The sequence below is a fragment of the Natator depressus genome, chromosome 7 (assembly GCF_965152275.1).
Source record: "Natator depressus isolate rNatDep1 chromosome 7, rNatDep2.hap1, whole genome shotgun sequence".
Lineage (NCBI taxonomy): Eukaryota > Metazoa > Chordata > Testudines > Cheloniidae > Natator > Natator depressus.
The window spans coordinates 36,319,927-36,342,118 of NC_134240.1; the positions used below are offsets into that span (position 1 = coordinate 36,319,927).

General features: G+C 39.2%; 1 protein-coding gene across 12 annotated transcripts in view; it reads left to right on the forward strand.

Moving 5' to 3' along the window:
* Positions 1 to 22,192, forward strand: part of IQSEC1 (IQ motif and Sec7 domain ArfGEF 1) — a 695,881-nt gene that overhangs the window by 663,185 nt on the left and 10,504 nt on the right. For 9 of the 12 annotated variants that reach the window (XM_074958125.1, XM_074958122.1, XM_074958124.1 and 6 more), the window contains 6 exons: positions 3,809 to 3,948; positions 5,958 to 5,987; positions 8,510 to 8,635; positions 13,030 to 13,129; positions 17,541 to 17,714; positions 18,428 to 18,604. In XM_074958125.1, the coding sequence (XP_074814226.1) occupies positions 3,809 to 3,948; positions 5,958 to 5,987; positions 8,510 to 8,635; positions 13,030 to 13,129; positions 17,541 to 17,714; positions 18,428 to 18,604 (747 nt within the window). The remainder of the gene's footprint in view (positions 1 to 3,808; positions 3,949 to 5,957; positions 5,988 to 8,509; positions 8,636 to 13,029; positions 13,130 to 17,540; positions 17,715 to 18,427; positions 18,605 to 22,192) is intronic. The other 3 variants (XM_074958114.1, XM_074958116.1, XM_074958121.1) reach the window with 1 other exon arrangement.

Here is a 22,192-nt window from a genome sequence, read left to right on the forward strand (position 1 = left end):
CCTTTGTGTAGTCAGATGGCAGCTCATAAAGTTTGTAATTTTTACATACATGAATGAGGCTGAATAAACCCTATTATATAGTAAAGTTGTCCAACAAGTGAAAGAAGGCACAAAGATCAGTAGTGTTAATGGATAATGTAGCCAGTGTTTGTGAAATGGGGAGTACAGTGTGTAGACAGGGATGGGTAACTAACATTGTAAGCCCACTAATGACTTCTGTTCTCATACCTTTGGTCAACAGAGACAGAAACACTTCACAAGTCCATCACCAAGGACACTGGTCCTCGATGCTGACAGAATTTTAGAAGTAGGACCTTTTGCAGCATTCTCCAAAATCTTGAATTTCATTTTTAAAATGAAGTTTCTTTCACTGTCTTGTTTCAAAGGAAACTTTCAGGATCAACTTTTCTGTCTGTCTGCCAGACAGACAAGTTAGTGCTCCGTGAACCAAGAACTCTCCCACTCATATTAAAGGGGAGTTAATGTGGGAGCTGCATATCCACAATGATTATCCATGTTCTCAGAGATGAAAATTAACAACTTTGTTTACTAGACCCCCATCCATCAAATGTTACCTAAGATAACTTGCGCTGTGAACAAATAAATATATATAAAAGTCTGGAAAATAATCAGTGTGCCATGCTGAAGGCCTTCTGAAATAAACAGAGGCTTTAAATCCCTTAGAAAAAGTCAGTTCTAAGGCCCTTGTAAAAGTCAAGTGGGAAGGAAACTGAAACCCAGCTAACCTAATTGCATTGAATTCTGCATCTGTGTGGATGTGGAATCCCCATTCCATGACTTGAAGAGTGATTTCCAGTCAAGAGACTTAATCTGTCTTCCAGCCCTTGGCGCTCTGAAACCCACAGTCAGACCTTTCTGCTCTTCTGCTTTCCTGGTTCACCAAATCTGTATCCCATACCTCCCCACATTATATGCTGGTTCCCTCCCCAGAGATGCAAAATCTTGTCTCATTCACCAGAGCATGGCTTGTTAGAAAGAAGAGCAACATTATCTTAAAATATGTTTGAATTCCCTCCACCTTTTGCTTGCAAGCCCAGCTCTGGTACTGACCTACTAAACTGGCTCTCTGTGCCACAGATAAAGAACCAGACTGTGCCTGTTAGACACAACCCCAGATAGTGTGGAGCTGCACCCCCCTACCCAGGCCTGAGGCTGAACTCAGGAGGAGTGGACACATTGCAGCATGTATATGGGAAGTAGATGGCTCAGCATCTACAGCTCCATAGTGGCCGGCTCGGTTAGGGTGCCGGACCTTTTCCCCGCCCCACACCTTTTCAGGTTGTTTATGCCTAAGGGGGCACTAGGAGGGACTATGATTATCTCTGGTCCTTGCATGAAGGGCACAATAAAGAGAAGGCTGCTTATGCTTACCCTCCCCCACCTCAACTCCCATGCAAGGGTCAGGCACAATCCAATCCATAGTGTTTCTTCTGATTGGTAGCATTTGATTGTGGTAGAGTATGGGCTCAGTGCAGTAGCAGAACAGACACAGGAGCTACGCCAGCAGTAAGCACAAAGATACTGGCTGTAAAAAAAACAAAACAAAACACCTTTTTCTCCATAGCACAGCGTAGTTAGCTGCATGGCAGGAAAAAGGCAGTGGAGTTCATTAGTGGCCACTGGCCAGACTTAGGTCTACGTAATTCAGACAGCTGCCAATCTTCCCTTTATATCTACAGATGCAGTTGGTTCATCTTGATGCTGATTAAGTCACGGATACTGATGTATTCTGGAATTTCAGATCTTGACAATGAAAGTGTTGGTTGTCCATTTCATTCCCTATAAATCAGTATCGCATGCTATCCTTGGCAGACATTTTAGTGTAGAGTGCAAGCTAAACAAGATTAAGTTTAGTATTGTCATTTTAGTTAAAAGTCTACAGAAGAATAAGGTTGAAAATGGCCTCATACTCCTACCTTCTATGCTCATTTAGCAGCTATGTTCTTGACTGTTTTATCAGAGCTAGGGTGTTCCTAGAGGCTCCCTCTTACTGGATCCTTACTATTGCTTTTTATATATAACTTTTGTCATAGAGAGCAGTCTAGTAGGCTATATTGTTCCTAACTTGTAATGAATGGATGGGTCTTCGGCTGTGGTCTGTGGAGCATTTGCAGCTGTTCGCATGGTGCAAGCTCCCCCTTGCTTCCAGCTGCTAAGAAAAGATTAAATATTGTCATCAGACTACTTATGTAAGCAGTTGCTGTAGTTGCCACAGGGATGTTGTGTGTTTGCAAATGGGAAAGAAGGTGAGCATGAATGGGAGGGGAGATATCTGTTAAGATGTGGTCCGGCCTGTGTTAAAAGGTTTGGGGACCTGTGCTTTAAATTACTCACCAGATTTGACGTGCAAAAGGTATATTTGGATTCTGTCCATGAAAGTTAGGAATTCAGGAGCAACTTCCAGGATTCTGTCGCACTTGTTGGAATACTCTCAATAATTATTCAGTATTAAAAATTAAAACAGCATAACAAGACTGATGTGAATTAGTGTAAAATGCTCTTCTAGAGTAAACTGCATTCTCTCAAAATTAATATTAAAACAAGAAATGATTAGCTAAAATTATTTTAATCATTAACCAGCACACTTGTATGATAAGGTGTCTAACGTCATCTCAGACTGGATAATAGTTATTATTTATGGTAGAAGATCTAGCAAATGAGATGGGTGAGAGAGAGAATAATGTGTATTATTAGTTTGGTTTGTATAAGATGTGTGGCTATGACTTAAATGAAAAGTTTCATTACAAAAATGGGAGAGAAAAGTGTTTGATCTGGGATGTGGGATTCAGAACTTCTGGTTCACTAGTTCAAATCCAGCTGAGGTCATTAGTGACCGAAAGTCACTAGAATGTGAAAATTGTTAGGTGGCTTTTGTGAAATGAGTCAGACTCCTTGGGACTGGGTGTGTTGGTGCAAAGGTCTACCTACCTGGGCAGGTCAGCTTGCAGAATGAGGTGCTCAGGGTGCTTATTCCCTTCCTGCTAGACAAGTGTCCCCCTCACCAAAACCACCACCACAATTCACATTGTTTGATTGGCACCCTTGCTGGTAGTCTCCACAGAGAGGCCAAGGACTGAACGGACACAAAGGCTGCACTCCCATCTTGCCTGTAGAGCTGATCCCTGTAGGTCAGGGTTGAGGAGCACTGGTGAGGAAGATTGGAATCATAGTACTGGTTCTGCCCTATGCTATACTGTTCTGGGGACAAAGGTAGAATTTAGTGTCCAAGAACATTATCTGGTAACTTTCATCTGCATTAAATTCACTTAAATTTTAAGATAGTGGGTTTTTTTTATTTCATCTGCCTTAGTAGCTATGAAGGTTTGCTTAGGGAATTACTCTTGTTGTGGGCAAATTTTGCTTTAGTAATTTAAAAAAAAAAATTAAAATATTTCAGTCAGTGGATGTGTGGTGTAATGAGGGAGTGAAAAGTAACACTTTTTTATTTTTTAATATATAACAGTGTTTTCTTCTGCTGTAAGATTGGCAAAATGAGAGTGCATCAGAAAAGGATTTAGACTCCCTCCACTGCTTGTTGGCTGGAAGATTATTTGACTATATTAGGTCATGGAACAGAACTATTTAGATTAACAGGTATATTAGTGATCCATATAAACAAGGCAGCTCCTTCTTTGTGGTTAGTAAGGTAAACAAACAGTACCTGTGTCCTTATCTTGTTCTTGCTAAGAAGCCCACATTATTGAGCTGTAAGTGTGGAGAGGAGCCCGTGTTGGTTAGTCAGGTCATTGTAAGCCAAAGTGGTAATGAAAGCTGTTGGTTTCTGCAGGTGTAGATGATGGTGAAGATATCCCACGAGAGATGCTGATTGGAATATATGAGCGGATCCGCAAACGGGAACTGAAGACAAATGAAGATCATGTATCCCAGGTCCAAAAGGTTGAAAAACTCATCGTAGGAAAGAAACCAGTAAGTTAATTTTGCACTAAAACTTAAGCTGATTATGCCAGATGACTGAGAGTTGCTGGGCAAGGGATGCTACCTGAGGCTTCTTGTAAACATAAATTGGACTGGACAATGACAAAATATGGGAAGTATGTCAATGTAATAAAATTGCTACAAAGATGGCCTTGTTTTCATAACTTTCACTAAGCAAGTGAACATTTCTCTGCACTCTAGTCTGGACAGTAGTGCACATCTGTGCATGGTGAGGTTATGAATATTACAAATTATTTTTTTAAATAAAGATTATAAAATGTACCTGTTTTACCCACATATTCTCCCTATTAGTTTCAATCCTGAATTTTGGCTCTGAAATGTCTGCATTTTAGTAATCTTCGGTGATTATATTTCAAAAGGACTGGAGCATGTTGCTGCAAAGTGATGTCTTAGAAAAACATATTTCAGCTTTATACCTTTTAATTAAAGATTTTATTGATGTCAGTATTGCCTCCTCCTTAAAACAGGCTGTACAGGCCCATGTTTAAAAGAGAGAAGATCTGTATCAGAGAGTGATGTAATCTTATGGTCTCAGAGATAATCTGGGAACCAAGTTCTCTTGAGTTCTAATGCTGGTTCTGACACTCGCTCGCTCCCTCCCTCTCTAGGCTTCGCAATTCAATTAACTCCTCTTTCTCACGTCCTCTATCTGTAGGAACGGGATAATAACATTTACTTAGTTCACAAAAGTGCTGAGTATGATTCTGACTGTTTTGTACTTAGTCATTGATTTCTATTCAGGGATCTTGAAGTGCTTCACAATCGTTAATTACTTTCTCTTCACAACATCCCTGTGTGGGAGGGAAGTATTTTTATCCCCTTTTTGGAAATGAGGCAGCTGAGGCACAGAGAAATTCAGGACAACATTTTAAAAAATGTCCACTAATTTGGGGTGCCTTTGTTTTTTGGATCCCCCCAAACCTGCAGCTGAAGTCAGTAGAGGCTCCAGATACTCAGCACTTTTGAAAGTCAGGTCCACAGGGATCTCAATGAGCGCCTTTTGAAAATGACAGGTTTCAGAGTAACAACCGTGTTAGTCTGTATCCGCAAAAAGAAAAGGAGGACTTGTGGCACCTTAGAGACTAACAAATTAAGTGAGCTGTAGCTCACGAAAGCTTATGCTCAAATAAATTTGTTAGTCTTTAAGGTGCCACAAGTACTCCTGTTCTTTTTTTGAAAATGACTTGCCCAAGTCACATAGGAGATCTGTGATAAAGCTGGAAGTAGAACCCAGACCTTCTAACTCCTGAGGCTGTGCTGCAGTTTTTAATGGATCCTTGGCTACCATTTGAGCTTCAACTTGTTACCTGCCATAGGGAGTTTTAGGTGAGTAAGGACAGATTAGGAACTGAGGAAGGATCTCAAGATTTGCCCAATTATTTGTAAAGAGCTTTGAAGATCAATGCTAAGTATTATTTATCTAACCTGAGACTATCCCAGTTGGTTTAAAGCAGGGGAATCAAGGCATGAAAGAGAACTGAAGACCCCCTGGAAGAACTGGGGGAAGGTGTCACCAAATATCAGAAAGCGAATAGTGTCTTACACCATGTGCTTCAGGGGGAAAGGAAAAACTTCTTGACTGTTCTATAGTGTTTGGGGGGGGGGTGTCATATTTATTGTCATATAAAACTTTCAGTTGACAGTATTTGTATGTATTTCTGCTCCTGTCTGATTCAGGCACATAGCATTCCAGACACAGGGCTTGATCCTGCAGTGTGCTGAGCTCATGCAGTCAGGGACACTTAACAGCCTTTCTGGAAGCAGTGGTTTTTCATAGAATCAGGTGCATTTGGTGAGAATTTTTTTACTGTGTGAAAGAAAATGCAGGAAATAGCCACATATATTCATAGAAATGTTTGTTTTTACTTTATAGGAATTTAGTCAAGTAAGTAGTAGAAAGACCATGAAGTATTTACTTGCTATGATACAGTACTGTTTCTCTGAAGTTTAATAAACTTGTATGTGTCTTTCTACTGTAGATTGGATCTCTGCATCATGGACTTGGTTGTGTAGGTATTCCTTTTCATATTGATTCATGCTTTATAAACCACACTAATCAGAAGCAGTTTAATATTCAGGATTATCCCTTACTAACACTAATATTTTTCTGCTGTATTTTTGGCTTTTTCAAAATGTAGGCTTCTTTCAGTTTATTTATCTTTTAAGCAAACTTTTCTCACTGTTGACTTAGCAAAACCACGCCAACACTTCCTGCAGAAGTCAATTCATCCTCTAAGGTATAAAGATTTGCTAAGAATTAAAGTTTTTTCTTCGTGTAGTTTGTTTATAATTCATTGCCTAGAGTTTTTTAGATTTTGTTTTTTCTCATGCTCTGTCTTTTTTTATTTGTGCATTACTAATGCAAATTGTCACCAGACTATCTATGTAGGGTGCCCTATGCAAAAATGAAAATCGCACTGATTCTGCCCCAACAGGCACACCGTATCACCTAGCTCTCACTTTATCAACTATTTCTAGTATGTTTCAGTATTTGTTTTTTTGTTTTGTTAGGAGGATATTGCCAATTAATTTGCACCTCTCTTTTCAAAGGTAGATGAGTACAACAGGCATTAAATAAAAATTGAAGTCCCACACAAATTCAATTATATTCTTAAAATTGAATCTCCTAATGAAGTGTTCCACTTATTTTAATTCAGGCTAGTGTTGCCAATAATAGTAAAAACCATTTTTTAAAATGCAAATATAAATGCTAATTCCCCATCACCTGACTTAGCTTTGTACAATGTAGCATCTTCTGTCAAAAGATTAGATGTCATTTTACAAATTTGACTCTTAATAATTTTTTTATTATGATCATTTTCCTTTGCATTATTATTTTATTCTAGGATGATCCAGAGAATATACTTCCCCATTACTTCTCACTTGCATTGCTTCTAATCTGCTTGCCTCCTGCTGTCCTTGCATGAGCAGTCAACATGGAAGCCTTGTTAGAGTGGTGGAAAGCTTTTTTTCAATAGTCTAATGAAAGTATCTATTAGTACTTCCTAGGTGTTTGTTTAGCAATGCCTGCAGACTACGGAAATGCTCTGGAGGACACTTCTGTTGATTGTTAAGAATGAATACATTTTCCTTTCAGTTTAATTCCATATGTAGGTCTCTGTAGTTAACTCTAAATTAATTAGGTTCAGTTTACTCCTTACAGTCTGTCATCTTGCAGTGGCAGATGCCAGGCTGCCAGCCCCAAGGGGAAGTAAGTCTGTCTGGAGTTGGGGGGGCTTAACCCACATCTAAGCCCTCTCTAGTGGCAGCCCACAACAGCTAGTCCAGCACCAAAAGTGGGAAAGGGTGACCTCTAGGGAAAACTGATTCAGCACCTTTTCTCTAGCATTCTCTGCCAGCTGGATTCCTGTAGAGCATTAGCCAGGTTTTAAAACTCTCCTCCCCTGGCAAAAACCCCAGGAGAATATGTTATTAATATAATGCCACAGGGGTATTGGGGGTGAAATTCTGGCACGATTGATGTCAGTGGCAAAAATTTCATTGATTTTTAATAAGGCCAGGATTTTACCCAATGAAATGACAAAGAGGAGGGGAAGGTGTCCCTTTTATCAGTTTCTATATTAAAATATAGGCCATACTATGAACAAGTTTTGAGAACCACTGATTTAGAGAAATAGTGTGTACTTACTAAAAATCTCTGCTTTTCAGCTTCCTTGGCCTAATAAACCATATTGTTCCCGTACAGAATCAGAGGTTGTAATAAAATAGTTCATTTAAAATAAGAAAAACAAGTCTAGGTGCAAAGGAATATTCTATGCTTTACATGAAAATATAAATTTAAAACATCCCTTTTTAATATGATTGGCAGAATAATCTTATTTGCATTTGAAAGACATGAAGTCTCAGTAGGTTCAGAATAACTATATTTTCTGTAGATGCTGTAGGCAGGAAAGTTTCAAGGTGGAAAGTGGGAAGTTAAAATTGGTTTTCTTATCAGCATGAGAAAAGAAGTCAGACTGAAAATGCATTTATGTTTTCCTGATGTGCATGCCACCTTTCCTTGATGTTACAAATGCATAGGTAGAATTAAACAATTTAAAAACAAACCCACCAAAGCCTGGTGTATTCGCCGTCTCACAAAAGGTGACATAATTTTGCATCCCCTGTTGTTTGGTATTAGATATTTAAAAGTGTGCAGCAAAATGGAAACACTTTGCTTTGTGATCATTCTTTCTGCTTTATTTTACTCAGTGTTTTATAGCTATACAAACTAGGGATTGCTCCTGCTCCTATTGAAGACAGTAGCAAAACTCCCATTGGCTTCAATGTGCAGGATACAAGACCCTACAGAATATCTGACCTAATGATTTCATTATGTTGTGGATCTGTTGCAACCCTGCAGCAGATATATCTGTGTTATTATATTATTCATCCTGTGATGAAAAACAGTCTACTATTGGTCTTAAAGAACTAAAGATATTAGAAGTATTCACATAATCATAAAGACTTCAGGCAAGAAAGATACTCTTTATTAACTGAGATCAGCATTGTACTTTTCTGTATACCATAGGTTCTCTCTCTACCCCACCGGAGACTTGTTTGCTACTGTAGGTTGTTTGAAGTTCCAGACCCAAATAAACCTCAGAAGCTTGGTCTGCACCAGCGAGAAATATTTTTATTTAATGACCTCCTTGTGGTATGTATTTTCAGATACAATGTTTTTTTTCTTAAGATAAGCTTTTATTAGCACACAGATTCTGATAAGTAGAGAGACTTCTTAAGTACACTATGAAGTGTGTAGAAAACTATATTTTCATTCCTAGATTTCTGCTGCCATTCATTTGTTTATCTTTGCTTCAAGGGAGACAGCTTAACCTTTGCCCTGATAGTCTTATCAGCATATTTTTGGCACCATGGCTGAAGGGTTTTTTGCTAGAGAGCTTTACTAGCACTATCAACCAGGTTTTCTGTGACATGATGATGATTTTCTTGCTTATAAGCTCCAGCTTTCTAAAATGCAAATGTTTTTCAGATCTTGCTAAGGGCTGGGGGCCAGACTTTTAAAGATATATGGGTGCCAAAGGTGTAGGTGGGTACCTAGCGGGTCTTTCAGAAGTGCCTAGGTGCCTAACTTTTATTGATTTCAGTGGGAGTTATGCATGTAGGTGCATCTTTAGGCACCTAAATACCTTTAAAAATCTGGCCCTTGGTCCTTCTTGGAGCTGAGCACTGTGTGGATGGAGCTTGGTGTTGTGAACTCCCATTGATTTCCATGGGAGTCAGCAAAAAGAAAAGGAGTACTTGTGGCACCTTAGAGATTAACAAATTTGTTTGAGCATACAGCTCAAAACCCAAGAGGCCATATGTGCTAAGAGGCACAGTGTTATGAATTTAAACAGCTGTAAACTAAGGATTTTGTATCCTCCAGTTATCTGCAACATAGGTTCTCCTTCCCATCGCATATGCACACATACACACCCCTTGGAGGAAATAGAAGAGTTTAGTTTACAAGGGGAAGCTCTTGTCTGAGTAGTGAGTATATCTGTGCAAATACGTTGAATTTTAGAAATTGAGTTCTTCTAATTGAGTTTATCCTTATAATAAATTAAAACAGTTCTAGCAAATTTACAGGAAAAAAAACATGTTGTAAGGCTATGTATTGCTTGCATGAATATCATTAATACCTCATTACATCTAAGCCCGTCATTTTCCCCAGGCATTTTGGAAAGGGATACCAGCCACGGCTTTGGATTATTTTTATTATCTGGCTTTAGCTGGTCAGTAGTTGTTTGAGTCAAGATGGGCTGAGCACTCCTTTGTTTCGTATTGTGCACTGTTTGATTTATTTGTAGGATGACACCAAATGCATGGGACTGGAGCCTGGGTTTTTATAATTCAAATGCATTTAAAAAATAAGATTCATGGATAAAATCGGAGACGCTATTTAAAATCCAAATTGTGTTCTAGTGATCCATGAATATGACCTTGAGCCTCAACTTGTCTAGGAAGAATTCATGTCCAACTGTTCATAATTAAGGCTGCGAGTCTGTCATGGAGGTCACGGATTCTGTGATTTTCTGGGACCTTTGTAACTTCTGCAGGTGTTCCTGACCCCAGAGCTGCCCGAGCAGCTTGGGCAGCCCTGGAGCCAGCCGCACTGCCCCACCCCCAGCAACAGCAGCGGTCCCAGGGCACCCCCCGCCAGCAGCATTGGGGGCTGTGGTCCCGGGTCGGCCCTCACTGGCAGCAGCGGTCCTGGCTGGCTTCCCACCCCCGAGCTCCAATGGGCGCCCCGGAGCGCACGCGCACACACACGCACCCCCGCAGCATCCTCCACAAGCACCAGCGGGCACCACGAAGCTGCACCAGCAGCCCAGGCGCCCCCCCCAGAACATTCAAGATGTAGTCAGGGGTATATAGTACAAGTCATGGACAGGTCACAGGGCTGTGCATTTTTGTTTGTTGCCCATGACCTGTCCATGACTTTTTTACTAAAAATATCTGTGACTAAAACATAGCCTTGCTCATAATCATTGATAATCCCCTAAATATATATTTAATCAAGTACATAAAAGGTTGTTACAAGGAGAAGGGAGAAAAATTGTTCTCATTAACCGCTGATAATAGGACAAGAAGCAATGGGCTTAAATTGTAGCGGGGCAGTTTAGGATGGACATTAGGAAAAACTTCCTAACTGTCAGAGTGGTTAAGCACTGGAATAAATTCCCAGGGAGGCTGTGGAATCTCCATCATCAGAAATTTTTAAGAGCAGGTTAGACAAACACCTGTCAGGGTGGTCTAGATAATACTTAGTCCTGCCATGAATGCAGGGAACTGGACTAGATGACCTCTCCAGGTCCCTTCCAGTCCCACAATTGTCATTCTATGATTTTCTTTGAAACCTGAAGATTCTTTCTTGTTACTACTATTAGTTATAAGAAAGTGGTTTGGTACAATAGTTTATTGTTGCAAAAAATATTTGTGATAGTTCCAGTTTACCTGTTTCAAAAAAGGCTCATCTAGCTATTGAGATAAAACAGGAAAGGGTAATTAATCTGGCTATTGATCTGTGTTCAGTTGATCTGTTATGATCTAGACGTGTCTATTCCCTTGAATATAAGTTGAGTAAGTTGAAATATGTTTTACAGTTGACTTTCCTTCCCAGCATACATTTAGCTTGACCCAGTGTCTTTTAAAAATACAAATAAAAGGAGTGACAGCTTGGAAGCATTTTGTTGAATTACTTTCAAAAACAGGAACACTTGTAGTACTTTGTAGTCTGAATGTATTTTGATTTTTACCTGGAGAATTAAGTTGGTTGGATATTGTATGCCATATTTTGTTGTGAGTGATAACATAAAGGTACATTGCCTGCTCATTATTTATAATTTGTACTCCTTACTCAGGGCTTGAACAAGGCAGGCTTTCCTTTAAAAACAGAAAAATAGCCTTCAGATCCAAATGTGATCATGAGTGTAAATCAATGCAACATTGTCATCCTCTGCAAACAGTCTGTGTTTTGTCTCCCTTAGTCTGATGCTAATAGCTTTGCCAAATTGTATCAGAGTGAAAACTGACCAGAGTCTCGTTAGTTACCAGTGGTGCAAATGGGGAACTCTATATCCAGAAGTTAAAATTAACAAGAACTGAATCAATTTTATTCTGCCACAACTTGAGCAAGCTGTGAGCTGCAGCAGAGGCAGGATCTAGTTATGGTGGAGGAGGTCCCAAAAACAGATGCTGAAGAGCAGGTTATTTAGTTATTATTTGTATTTCTTTAGTGCCTAGAGTCAAAATCAGGGTTCCAGTGTATTAAGCGCTGTACAAACACAGTCTAATCAGACAAGACAGACCAAGGGCAGGAGGAGAATCAGAGGCACTGGGAGGTGAAGAGACATGGCCAAGGTCACACAGCCGGTCAGCAATAGATCCCAGAATAGAACCCAGGTCTCCTGAGTTCCAGGCCTGTGCCCTGTTCTGCCTCTCTGCAGTCTCATTGTAGTACAGGGGACAGAAAGAGGAAAAGCTCTTTCTGCCGTCTAAGAGCCAGAAGGGATGCGTGCTTCAGACTTATCAGATACCATCTAGTGGGAGGCTAAGATAATCCCACCGACCACACACTGATAGGAATCCTACCACCGTCCCTGTGAGTTGGCTCAGTTTCTTATCTGAGACTAGCTCCTGGACTAGTGAGTGGTTTAGTCCTTGAGCTATTTTGGGTAAATCTGCACAGCCTGTGGAAGTGAGCCTCTCAGCCTGGGTCGACAGACTTGGGGTGGTGGAGCTCACACTAGCTCTCTCTAAAAACAGCTGTGTAGACAGCATTTTGAAGTTGCGGCTCAAACTGGAGCGCTGGCTCTGAAGCCTAGGGAGGGAGGTGGCAGAAGTAGCTTGGAAACTCACTCATGTGGCCTATGTAGACATAGCCTAAGTGTCTGGTAAACCTCTCAAGCCCTACATATGAGGAGTAAGAGAGGGAGTGAATAGGAATGAGGGTGGAGGGTAGCAGAGGGAGGGAAGAGGCTGATAGAATAAGGTAATAGAAGGGAGAAATAGTCAAGTACTTGAGAGATTTTTGGGGGGAGTAGGAGAGACAAACAACTATGTGGCAGAGAAAGGGATGAATGACATATGTATGACAAATGTAAGCTAATTGTGAATGTTTCAATTACATTCAATAAACAATATGTAATTGTTTCATTTCTTTAAGATTTAGGGGCAGTGGCCTTGGGAGATATGGTAACACACAGATACTTTCGTCCCAAGCCCTCTGGGTGGTAGGGGTCATGTACATTTTTCAAGCCTTGTTTATCTGTCTGCAAGCAAAGGTTGTAGAATCATATCCCAATAGACCAGTTCCAGTGCAGGAGGGGGAAAAAAGAAAAGCAAAAGTAGCAAATAGTTACTGTATTGGAGACTGGAAGCTGTCTTTGGGTAAAATATATATATATTTCTGATATGCCAGTACCAAGAGTAATTAAAGTAGTGTGCATAGAATTGTTTCACTATTATAGTTGAATACTTTCCACTGATGTTCAGATCAAAGAACACATTCTTATTTTGTCTGGATTTTTTAATTGATATTTTCAGGTCACGAAGATCTTTCAAAAGAAGAAGAATTCGGTCACGTACAGTTTTCGACAGTCCTTTTCCCTCTATGGAATGCAAGTTCTTCTTTTTGAGAATCAGTGTAAGTTTTTCTCTCTGTTTTTCTCCATATGGTTTTCTGATATCAGGATGAAGAGCTGCCCATCAGTTTCTTAGGTCTAGGAGGTGAAGTCAGCATGTGCTGGAACTAGCCCTAGAATTAAATATAAGATGCTCTTTGAAAATAGCAGGACTGTCAAGAGACTTCTGGCTTAAGGATCGGAGTCACATCTGCCTCAGAATGGTGTTTCTGAATGCAGTGAGGACAAATTTGGTGTATCCTTTTTCTTCAGCTGCAGTTAACAGATATAGTTCTAAATAATGACTGAGACACTGATTTGAGTAAAACAGTCTCTCAGCTGCTGTTTGTTTGTTTAATATCTTTACTAATTTATAACTCAACTCCGTACCTAAAAGATTAAATACAAAATATAGTTAGATGAAGTTTCTGTATTAAAAGCCTTCATCTCCTGTCCCCAGGTGTTCCCGGGGTAATTTAAATGCTTCGCCCATCAGATGTGTCAAACTCAGTCTCCAGGAGACAGCCAGAGGGGGCCTTCCATATGACTATCTTGCCACTGCTCCTGGAGAGTTGAACCCCAGAAATCAATAGCAATAGCAATCTAACAGCAAGCATAGCTGTTTCTATGGGACATAAGTGGTTTCTCTGACATTTGGCTCCCAGACCATGTATGGCTTTATAGATAATAGCCAAAACCTTGAACTGTGTAACAAATGCAGTGTGGTTCAGTGGTACAATAGTTTCTGGTTTCTCCAAGGTGCTTCTTGCCTGCCATTCCCATAACCCCTGAAAATGAGGTCACATGCTCAAATGGCTCATCCAAATAAAGAAACAAGTTGGTGTATTTTACATGAGCTGAAAAATCCAGATGATTTTTTTAAAGGGTTACAATTACGGTTTATTGCTGTAATCTAGCTGTGAGGTTACAAAGGCATGACTTACTCAGGTACAGTCCATATCACACAGGAATGTCTGCAGCCTGGTCATAGATGAAAATAGATGTCTGCCTCCACTGTCACCTGGGCATTCAGAAGCAGCTACAGAGCTAACATAACTTCAACTGCAAACTACACTGGCAAAGATCAGACATACACCTTCAATAGAGGGCACACTTACTGACTTTGCCTAATCCTAGAGATGCTTCCCCATGCCTTTTGCTATCAATAAACCTCTTGGCTCTTGTCCACATCCTCACTTCTGTGTAAACATAAAGACCTATGGTATCTTGGAGTCAGCGGAAATTAAGCATAGCTTTGAGTGCCGCCCACAGACTGATGCTGCTGCAGCCCAAGCCATCTCCTTATATGTCGCCTCTTGCAGAAGTGAAGGCACATTGAGCAGGTTCCCATATGGGAGAAGCCTTGGGGTTGCTTCTTAAAGGGAAAGGAGCAAACCCACTGAAGAGGATGTTGTGTCCATCCCTCAAAGATCCTGCAGATGAGTCAACAGAATCAGTCACACTCACAAGCACACTTCAGGGCTATATTAACCCATTTTCTTGTTGGAAAGTAAAGCCTGTCAAAACTATTTAAACTGTCAAAATAAAAGTAGTTTTCCAAAGAAGTTAAAAACCAAAGTGTGCAGCTAACCTGTGTATAAGCTATTTATGGACAAAGAGCTTAGAATGTGCAAACAGTACATTAGCAGGGGAAGAGAAAGTCTAGTCCCCTGTAACCTGTGAAATTCATATTCTCTTACACTCCTGTGAGTGAGAAGAGACTAACTCAAAGTATTGCAGGGCCAGCAGAGCAGGCAAGTAACCAAAATCAATCCATCCAGTAAATCTGCATGTTGCAGCTGTCAGAATTTACTTGTTCTCAGGGAATGCGATTCATGAACATTCTGAGGCCAGTGTCACTAACGCAAAGGGAGCGAAACCTTTCAATTTGGCTGATGCTGAGTCAACTGAAATTATTGGCATTGCACGGTTGATAAAGGTAAAATATATTATGGGATTTGTTGGCTCCAGATAAGGAAGTATGGCATTTATCTCTAGTGCATAAATAGGCCACAAGGAAAACATTTATATTTACAAACAAACGTTATTTTAAAAATGTTAAGGTTAGCGGCGTATTTTTAGTGGAGTCCAGCTAAATTATTTATCTCAGTGTTTGCTGCTGTAGGAATCTCAGTTGTATTGATAGCCGTGCTGGGCATAGGAGTTTTATTGGGGAGTTTGGTCTGTGTAGAAGAGCTGATATGTGCAATTCACTAGCTTGAATTTCTCTCTGTGTCCTCATAGTTGCCTTACTTTTCCATGCTCAGCTGTTATGAATGTCTTTTTTTTTTCCCCCCCCTTAGTTCTGCACTTTTTCTGGTTTATAACTGAATAGCTAGTTGGCTCCTCTTCCACCCAAGAAAGGTGAATGGCCTGATTTCCCTTTTGGTTGAAACTATGTATGGTGCATAAGTCTTTGTGTAAACTGTAGCTGTATTTGACTCTGCACTTCTTAAGGCAGTGTAATACTTTTTTTGGAACACAATGACCTTGGCAGCTGGGGGTAGAGATTGTCGCACACCAGATGGTGTTTCTTGAGTGAATGACCATGAGAGAGGATTTGTTGTTCTGCTTAAATAGAAATCTGCAGTGCTTGAATTCCATTTTGTTGTGCACTTAGAAGCACCCTGTGTTGGAGTAATGGATCATGGACTTTAATACATGGAAGAGATCTGTATTTACTTAGTATTCAATTTGGGGACCTTCTGTCAATTAAATAAGGTCAGATGCCTCAGAAAAGACATTTTATTAAATTATTTATTGCACATGTTCTAAGACTGTGTGAGGCCTCATTTCCAGGGGCCAGCAGTTCAAGCAAAAACTCATAGTTTTCTGTAGTGGAGAAAATCTTCATTATGTGTATATCTCTGTGTGTGTGTACCTTTCTGCTCAACTGGCAGATGTTCATGTGACCAGCTGTTAAGACCTGCTATGTTAGATGCACAACTGGACTGCAGGCAGCTAGTTCAAGAATTAAAATGAAGACCATCTGATAAGCAAGGGCTGTTTGCCCCATCATTTACACATGCCTTTAATTAAATGATCCCCATTGTTGTAAATAAAGGTCAGGATGTCACTGTTCATGCCCTACAGAGTAAGCACATTTTTACTCCCTTGAAGCATGACATTGGTGGGTAACATTAAACAAAAAAAGTGGAGAGCTGAGGTTAATACAAAACATTCCTGCCTGTTTACTCACAAACAACCAAAACAAAATGACCAAAAAGAATCTATAATTCTGAGGGTTAGTGCTAGAGTCTTTGCTCAGCAAAAACTCCCACTCAAACGTGAGTAAGGTGGTAGGATCAGGACAATTGAATATAAATTATCAGACCTGTTGGGAAGAGTTTTATGCATGTATTTTCTCATGGATTTTTCTTCCAAGCTGCACAGCACTGTCAGTGCTTAAAGGGAACGAGTGTATAAAGCTTAAATACTTCAGTATTTATTATGGAACGTTAAGTTAAGCAGTTCCATATATAGAAAGTTCTAATATGCCTTGAGGCATTTTCACTAAGCCCCTCTGTCTCTTGAGCTCTTTAGGCTTTCTTTCTGTTATGTCCACTATAATTATATACCTAAGTGTTACATTTTCAAGGTGACCCTGACCTGCTATCTCAAATTACATCTGTAAATTTTTCACTTACAGTTGTTTGCATGTGCAGACTAGATAGCTCATCTGGCTGGTTCGCACATGCAAAACGAGACTGTTAGTGTGCTAGCAATTGCACGTGCAAAGATGCCAGGCATAATTTCTGAGAAAGTTTTGAAAATCTGGCCCATAATGAGTAAGAATATTAAACTTAATTTATAAAGTATGTCATTGTTTGCAACCTGCTGAATCAAACTAATGTAACACACTAGCTATATATATAATTTTAGATCAATTTTTAAAATATATTATTTGTAAAGACCTTCAATAGATTGTGTTTGCTTGCTTGCTGCAGTATTGTTTAGGTCTTTAGTAATGTTAGGGTTAATGTTTTCATTTAAACTAGACATGTTTGGTTAGCCTTTTTGTTTGTTTGTTTTAAATCCAGGGATACTGACTGGGATTTACTTTACTTTAGTCAAGGTTAGCTTAAATCTGAACAAGTTGTCCCTTTGAGCAAATCAGCCAGACCTGTTTTTTTACTGGCATTGCTACTACAAACAGATTTCATTTGTGTGTTAGTGTTATTATGGTCCATGAGGATGTTCAGTGAGATTTATCTTCCTTTAGAAAATGCATCTGGGTTCTGAGCAGGTAAAATGGCCTTCTGAGTTTTTGAATGTAGTAGTAAAAACTGCTTTTCTCTGACGTCTGTCCAGGGTTCGGAAATGGTAACAAAGAGAATTAGTGAAAAAATAAGTAAAAATGGAAGAGAATAAAATTAAAGATAATAAACATTATTTAGCCTTGTCTTTTCTCCCTTTCCCCCTCCCCACCCACAGATTATCCAAATGGCATACGGCTTACATCAGCTGTTCCAGGAGCAGATATCAAAGTCCTAATAAATTTCAATGCACCCAATCCTCAGGATAGAAAGAAATTTACGGATGACTTGAGAGAGTCTATTGCAGAAGTTCAAGAAATGGAAAAGCACAGAATAGAGTGTAAGTACAAAGGTACATATAATAGAGCATTTTCAAACTAATCAACATTTAGTAAATCAGTTTACAATATATGTAATATAATCCACCAGGATTTAAATCTTAAAATAATGTAGCTCCCCATCTGTGGCTTTGATATTATTTTAGAGATAAAACAGTGATTCCTAAAACTCCTGCCAGGATCTTTTGACTGATAGCTAGTGTACTATGTAATTGCAATGGAAATATATCTTAAGCACCAGCAAAAACTGACTGATGAGTAAGTAGAGGGTGGGTCTGTACCAAATACGGTGAATAAGTTGTACTTAAGTTTTAGGGCTATTTTAAATGGCTTCTTAAAAAGAGGTATTGTCTCTTGGAGATGGGCTTTAGAAGAACGTTCACTCTATTTCTCTTCATATCAAACTTTATTCTTTTGAAAAGCATCATGTTTGCTGCTGCTTCAGTAGCCATTGTGCAAATGAACATACTGGAAGCTGCAGATGTCTGTCTGTCTGTCTATCTAAACACAGGATTTTATATTCTATTTTTCCAGCATGTGACATCCTTTCATCACATATGTTATGTTATAAAGCCACTAGGACAGGGATCAAGTCTTCCTCCATGTACAGTTCAACTCCACAATAAATTGACATCTCTGGATACATAATATTTGGCTTGTCATATCATTGGCTCCCTTTCATTATAGTCAATAACTATGAACTGTACAATCATTCTCTTTGTTTCAGCTGAGCTAGAAAAACAGAAAGGTGTGGTACGTCCAAGCATCTCCCAGTGCTCCAGTCTCAAAAAAGAATCTGGCAATGGGACGCTGAACAGAGCCTGCCTGGATGACAGCTATGCTACCGGGGAGGGACTGAAAAGGAGTGCACTCAGCAGCTCCCTTAGAGACCTCTCTGAAGCTGGTAAGCACCACATTTATTCCCTGCTCCATATACCAGTGCGTGCAAAGAAGTGTGATAGATAGTTAAACTTTCTGTATTGCTTCTTTACATGGTCGCCATTCACAAATGAGCTTATTTTTACGTCTATTTGCTTTTTTTTTTTTTAACATTTGTTCTTGGTTTTATTGTTGGGTTTGTTTGTTTATTTTATTTTACCTTTAGTTTACTGAACAAACTCTTTGAAAATATCAAACTGTTATAGCTTGGTATGTATACTTTTAAAGGAGAATGGAGACTGAGGAAAAATTGTAAGTGTATTATAGAAAAATGGTTGACTAGTGCTAGGAATAACCCACTTAGAATTCCTTTGTTTTTTCTCTTATTTTTTTCCTCCTTGTTAATGTAGACTTAGAAAGAAAACACTGAGGTCCCTATGCAATGACTGCTTCCTGTGTATTTTGTGCTTAAGTGTACCCATGTACTACATTGATGAATGAAATTGAGTGAAGCCCTACTAAATTCTATCTAGAGTGATAGAGCATCAGTCACACAGTATAACTGAATTATATCTCATCATTGTATTACGCACAACATAGGTCCTAATTCTTGCTGAAGCTGTTGTTTGCAAAATACTATTGCCAGAGTAATAGGAAAAAGCCCTGCTGGGCACAGTAGTAATGTCCCCAAGAGTCATAGCTGCTGCTGTGGCTAAAACTGGAACTGACCGATCTAAATGGGGTTTTCTAAATATTTATACATTACAAAAAATGGAAATGGAAAGATTGGTACGTGCCTGTCTTTATTTTATTTATTTGTTTTGCTACATGTCATTGATTATTAGTAATTAGCACCCTCATGTTTTCCAGACTTCCAGGGGCAAATGTTCAGCCCTGTGTTTAGAACGTTAGGCACACTGCTCCTGTTATTGCTAATAGAAGTTATACCTGTAACACCAGCCACGCCACACTGACAGTACCCATAAGAGTAACAGCAATTGAATTTTTAAAAAAATGTTTTATCTGGCTGTATTATTTATTTTGATTTGTTTTTTTAAATGGTGTATGATCTACAGTGGAGGCATGATTTTGTAATACTGTATATATCTTGAATAGTTAGCCCCTGTTAGCCTTTCCTTTTAATATCAAAGAGGAGGATTTAGCTGTGCTGCAGTAAATAAAACACTGGTAAATTGAATATGTAGAGTGTGTGTGTACGTACGTATGTACGTGTGTGTGTGTATGTGTGTATATATATATGTACGTACACACACACATACGTACACACCACCCCTCTATTATCACTTGTGTTTACTCTCTGTTTATATCCATCTATACCCATCTGCCTCATTAAAAGACATGGTGCCTGATCCAAAGCCCACTTCAAGTCAGTGAGAGTCTTTCCATTGACTTCAGTGGGGGTTGGATCAAGCCCAAGTCCTCATCGTTATTAAATCTAAGCTGTATGGATACCTTCATCATTTTTTGTTTTATTTTAAGTTCATTTAGAATGAGAACAGCCATGTTACTGGATGTGGGAGTTTCATGGCTATACAAACCAATTTCCGTGGTTCCTGATTAACTCTCTTCATCCCAAAGGAATTTTCCATCACGGTCTTCCAAATATTGCCATGTACATAAATCCCTTTACAGGGTTATGTTCAATAAACAAGATGAATTCCTCTTGATCATGAAAACTTTCATATTTCAAAACTGTATGCCCGCTGTTGGCATGCTTATTATTGAAAGTGGTCTTTTTCCATGATAGAAAGTAGAAATCATTTACAGACTGGAGGGTTTATCGATTAATTTGTTAAACCCAACCCAACTCAACTTAATTTTAATATTTACCCACTGACAGTTATGGAGAGCTTCTGTTTGGTCTTGTGCAGTGCAATTAACTTGAAAAATTACACACCTGTCACCTGATTTAGGTTAATAAAACACCATTTTCAGTCCCTGGGTACATACTACTATTTCTGTGGTACATCAAAATCACTGTAGTGAGTTTACAAGTACCTCCTCTAAGTTTAGCTTGCTTAGGGGGATTCACTCTGTTTTAGTATGGAACAGATGACCCCTAGAAAAATCAAAGAAAAATTTACCAGTTAGCAGAGGCATTGTGGTTCAATGACTGTACCAAAGCAGCAGACACACAAATAACTTCTGTAAAAGGTGGGCTGAAATTAGTTCATCCTAATTCTTGCTGTTTGTACTGCCATGGCATGAAATATAGGATGATAAAGAAAGAGGATCTGGGTGACTATGTGTGTTTGTATAGAAAATGGGGATAGTGGGCTGGATTTTTAAGGGGTTTCTTATTTCTGCAAAAATCCAATTTTACATGTGCAAACTGAGTAAATTGCATATGCACAGAGTTCAGTGCATAATTTGCTAAGGAACACTGCAGAGGTTTTTTTGAAAGCACTCTAAAAATATGGTTCTATGAAAGGGGAATCTGATTCTGTAAAGAAAGTTTTGGCTATGCAGGTTTCTGATGAAGCTGTGGTTTGGAAAACATTAGCTAATTTCCCCTTGCCAGAAGTCGTCATACCTATCACAGAGGAATAGTAGTAGGGAAAAGTGCCTTTAAAATGTTTTCTATGCTTGAAAAGGAAAAAATAAATTAAGTCTCAGATCTAAAGAGAAAAAAGACTGTTTGACCCTTTCACCTCCTACAAGCTGAAATTGGTTTTTGGAGAGCAATACTTCAATTCCACAACAGGCAAACAATATCTGATATTGACCAGGTACTCTTTGCTGCTGGCTATTTTTCCATGAAAACATAAGTTGTATTTGCAAAAATTAAGTGAATGGGGGCTTTGGGGGTTTTAAGGTTAGTATTTAATAACCCTTATCTTGTTCTCTCTGATCTGACATCTCCTGCCATGGAATAAAAAGTAGAAATGGGAACTGGCAGCCAGCTGTGTTACAAAACATGAATGAGTCAAAAGCATTTAATACTTCATCCTTTTTCAAATATGAAAAATGTGAGCATTTTTGTTGCTCATAACTGAACTGTCAGCCTGAATTGTCAGTGTGATTAGCTCTGTCCACTGAAAAATAGTCAAGAAAAAACATACTTATTTACCCTAGAATGTAGAATTCCAAATTCATGTGTAAAACGTTAGAAGGAAACAAAACACAACTAGAAAAGGAATGGATTGTTCCAAACTCTAAGAGAACTTTAGACAATTCCAAAGCTTTCTTCCATTTATGATATTGAAATGGGCCTACACATAGATATGAAAGATGAAAACTATCCCATCACAATTAGTAATGGGGGAACAGTGGTTTTGTGATTAAAAGACAGGACTGGGGAGGATATGTGGGTTTCTGATTCTATATCTGCCACAGATTTCCTGGGTGACTTCAAGCAAGTCACAGCCTGATTTTCAGAAGTGCTGAGCACCTGTAGTTCCCAGTTACTTTCTATGGAGTTAGGAGTGCTCAGCATCTCTGGAAATCAGGCCCTTAACCTCTTTTTGACTCGCCATATCAATGTGTAAAATGGGGACAAATATTTACTTTCCTTCCAGAGGTGTGGTGAAGTTTGATGCACTCCTGTTGGTAACATGCTTTGAGAGAGTGCTACAGAAGTGCAAGGCTATTG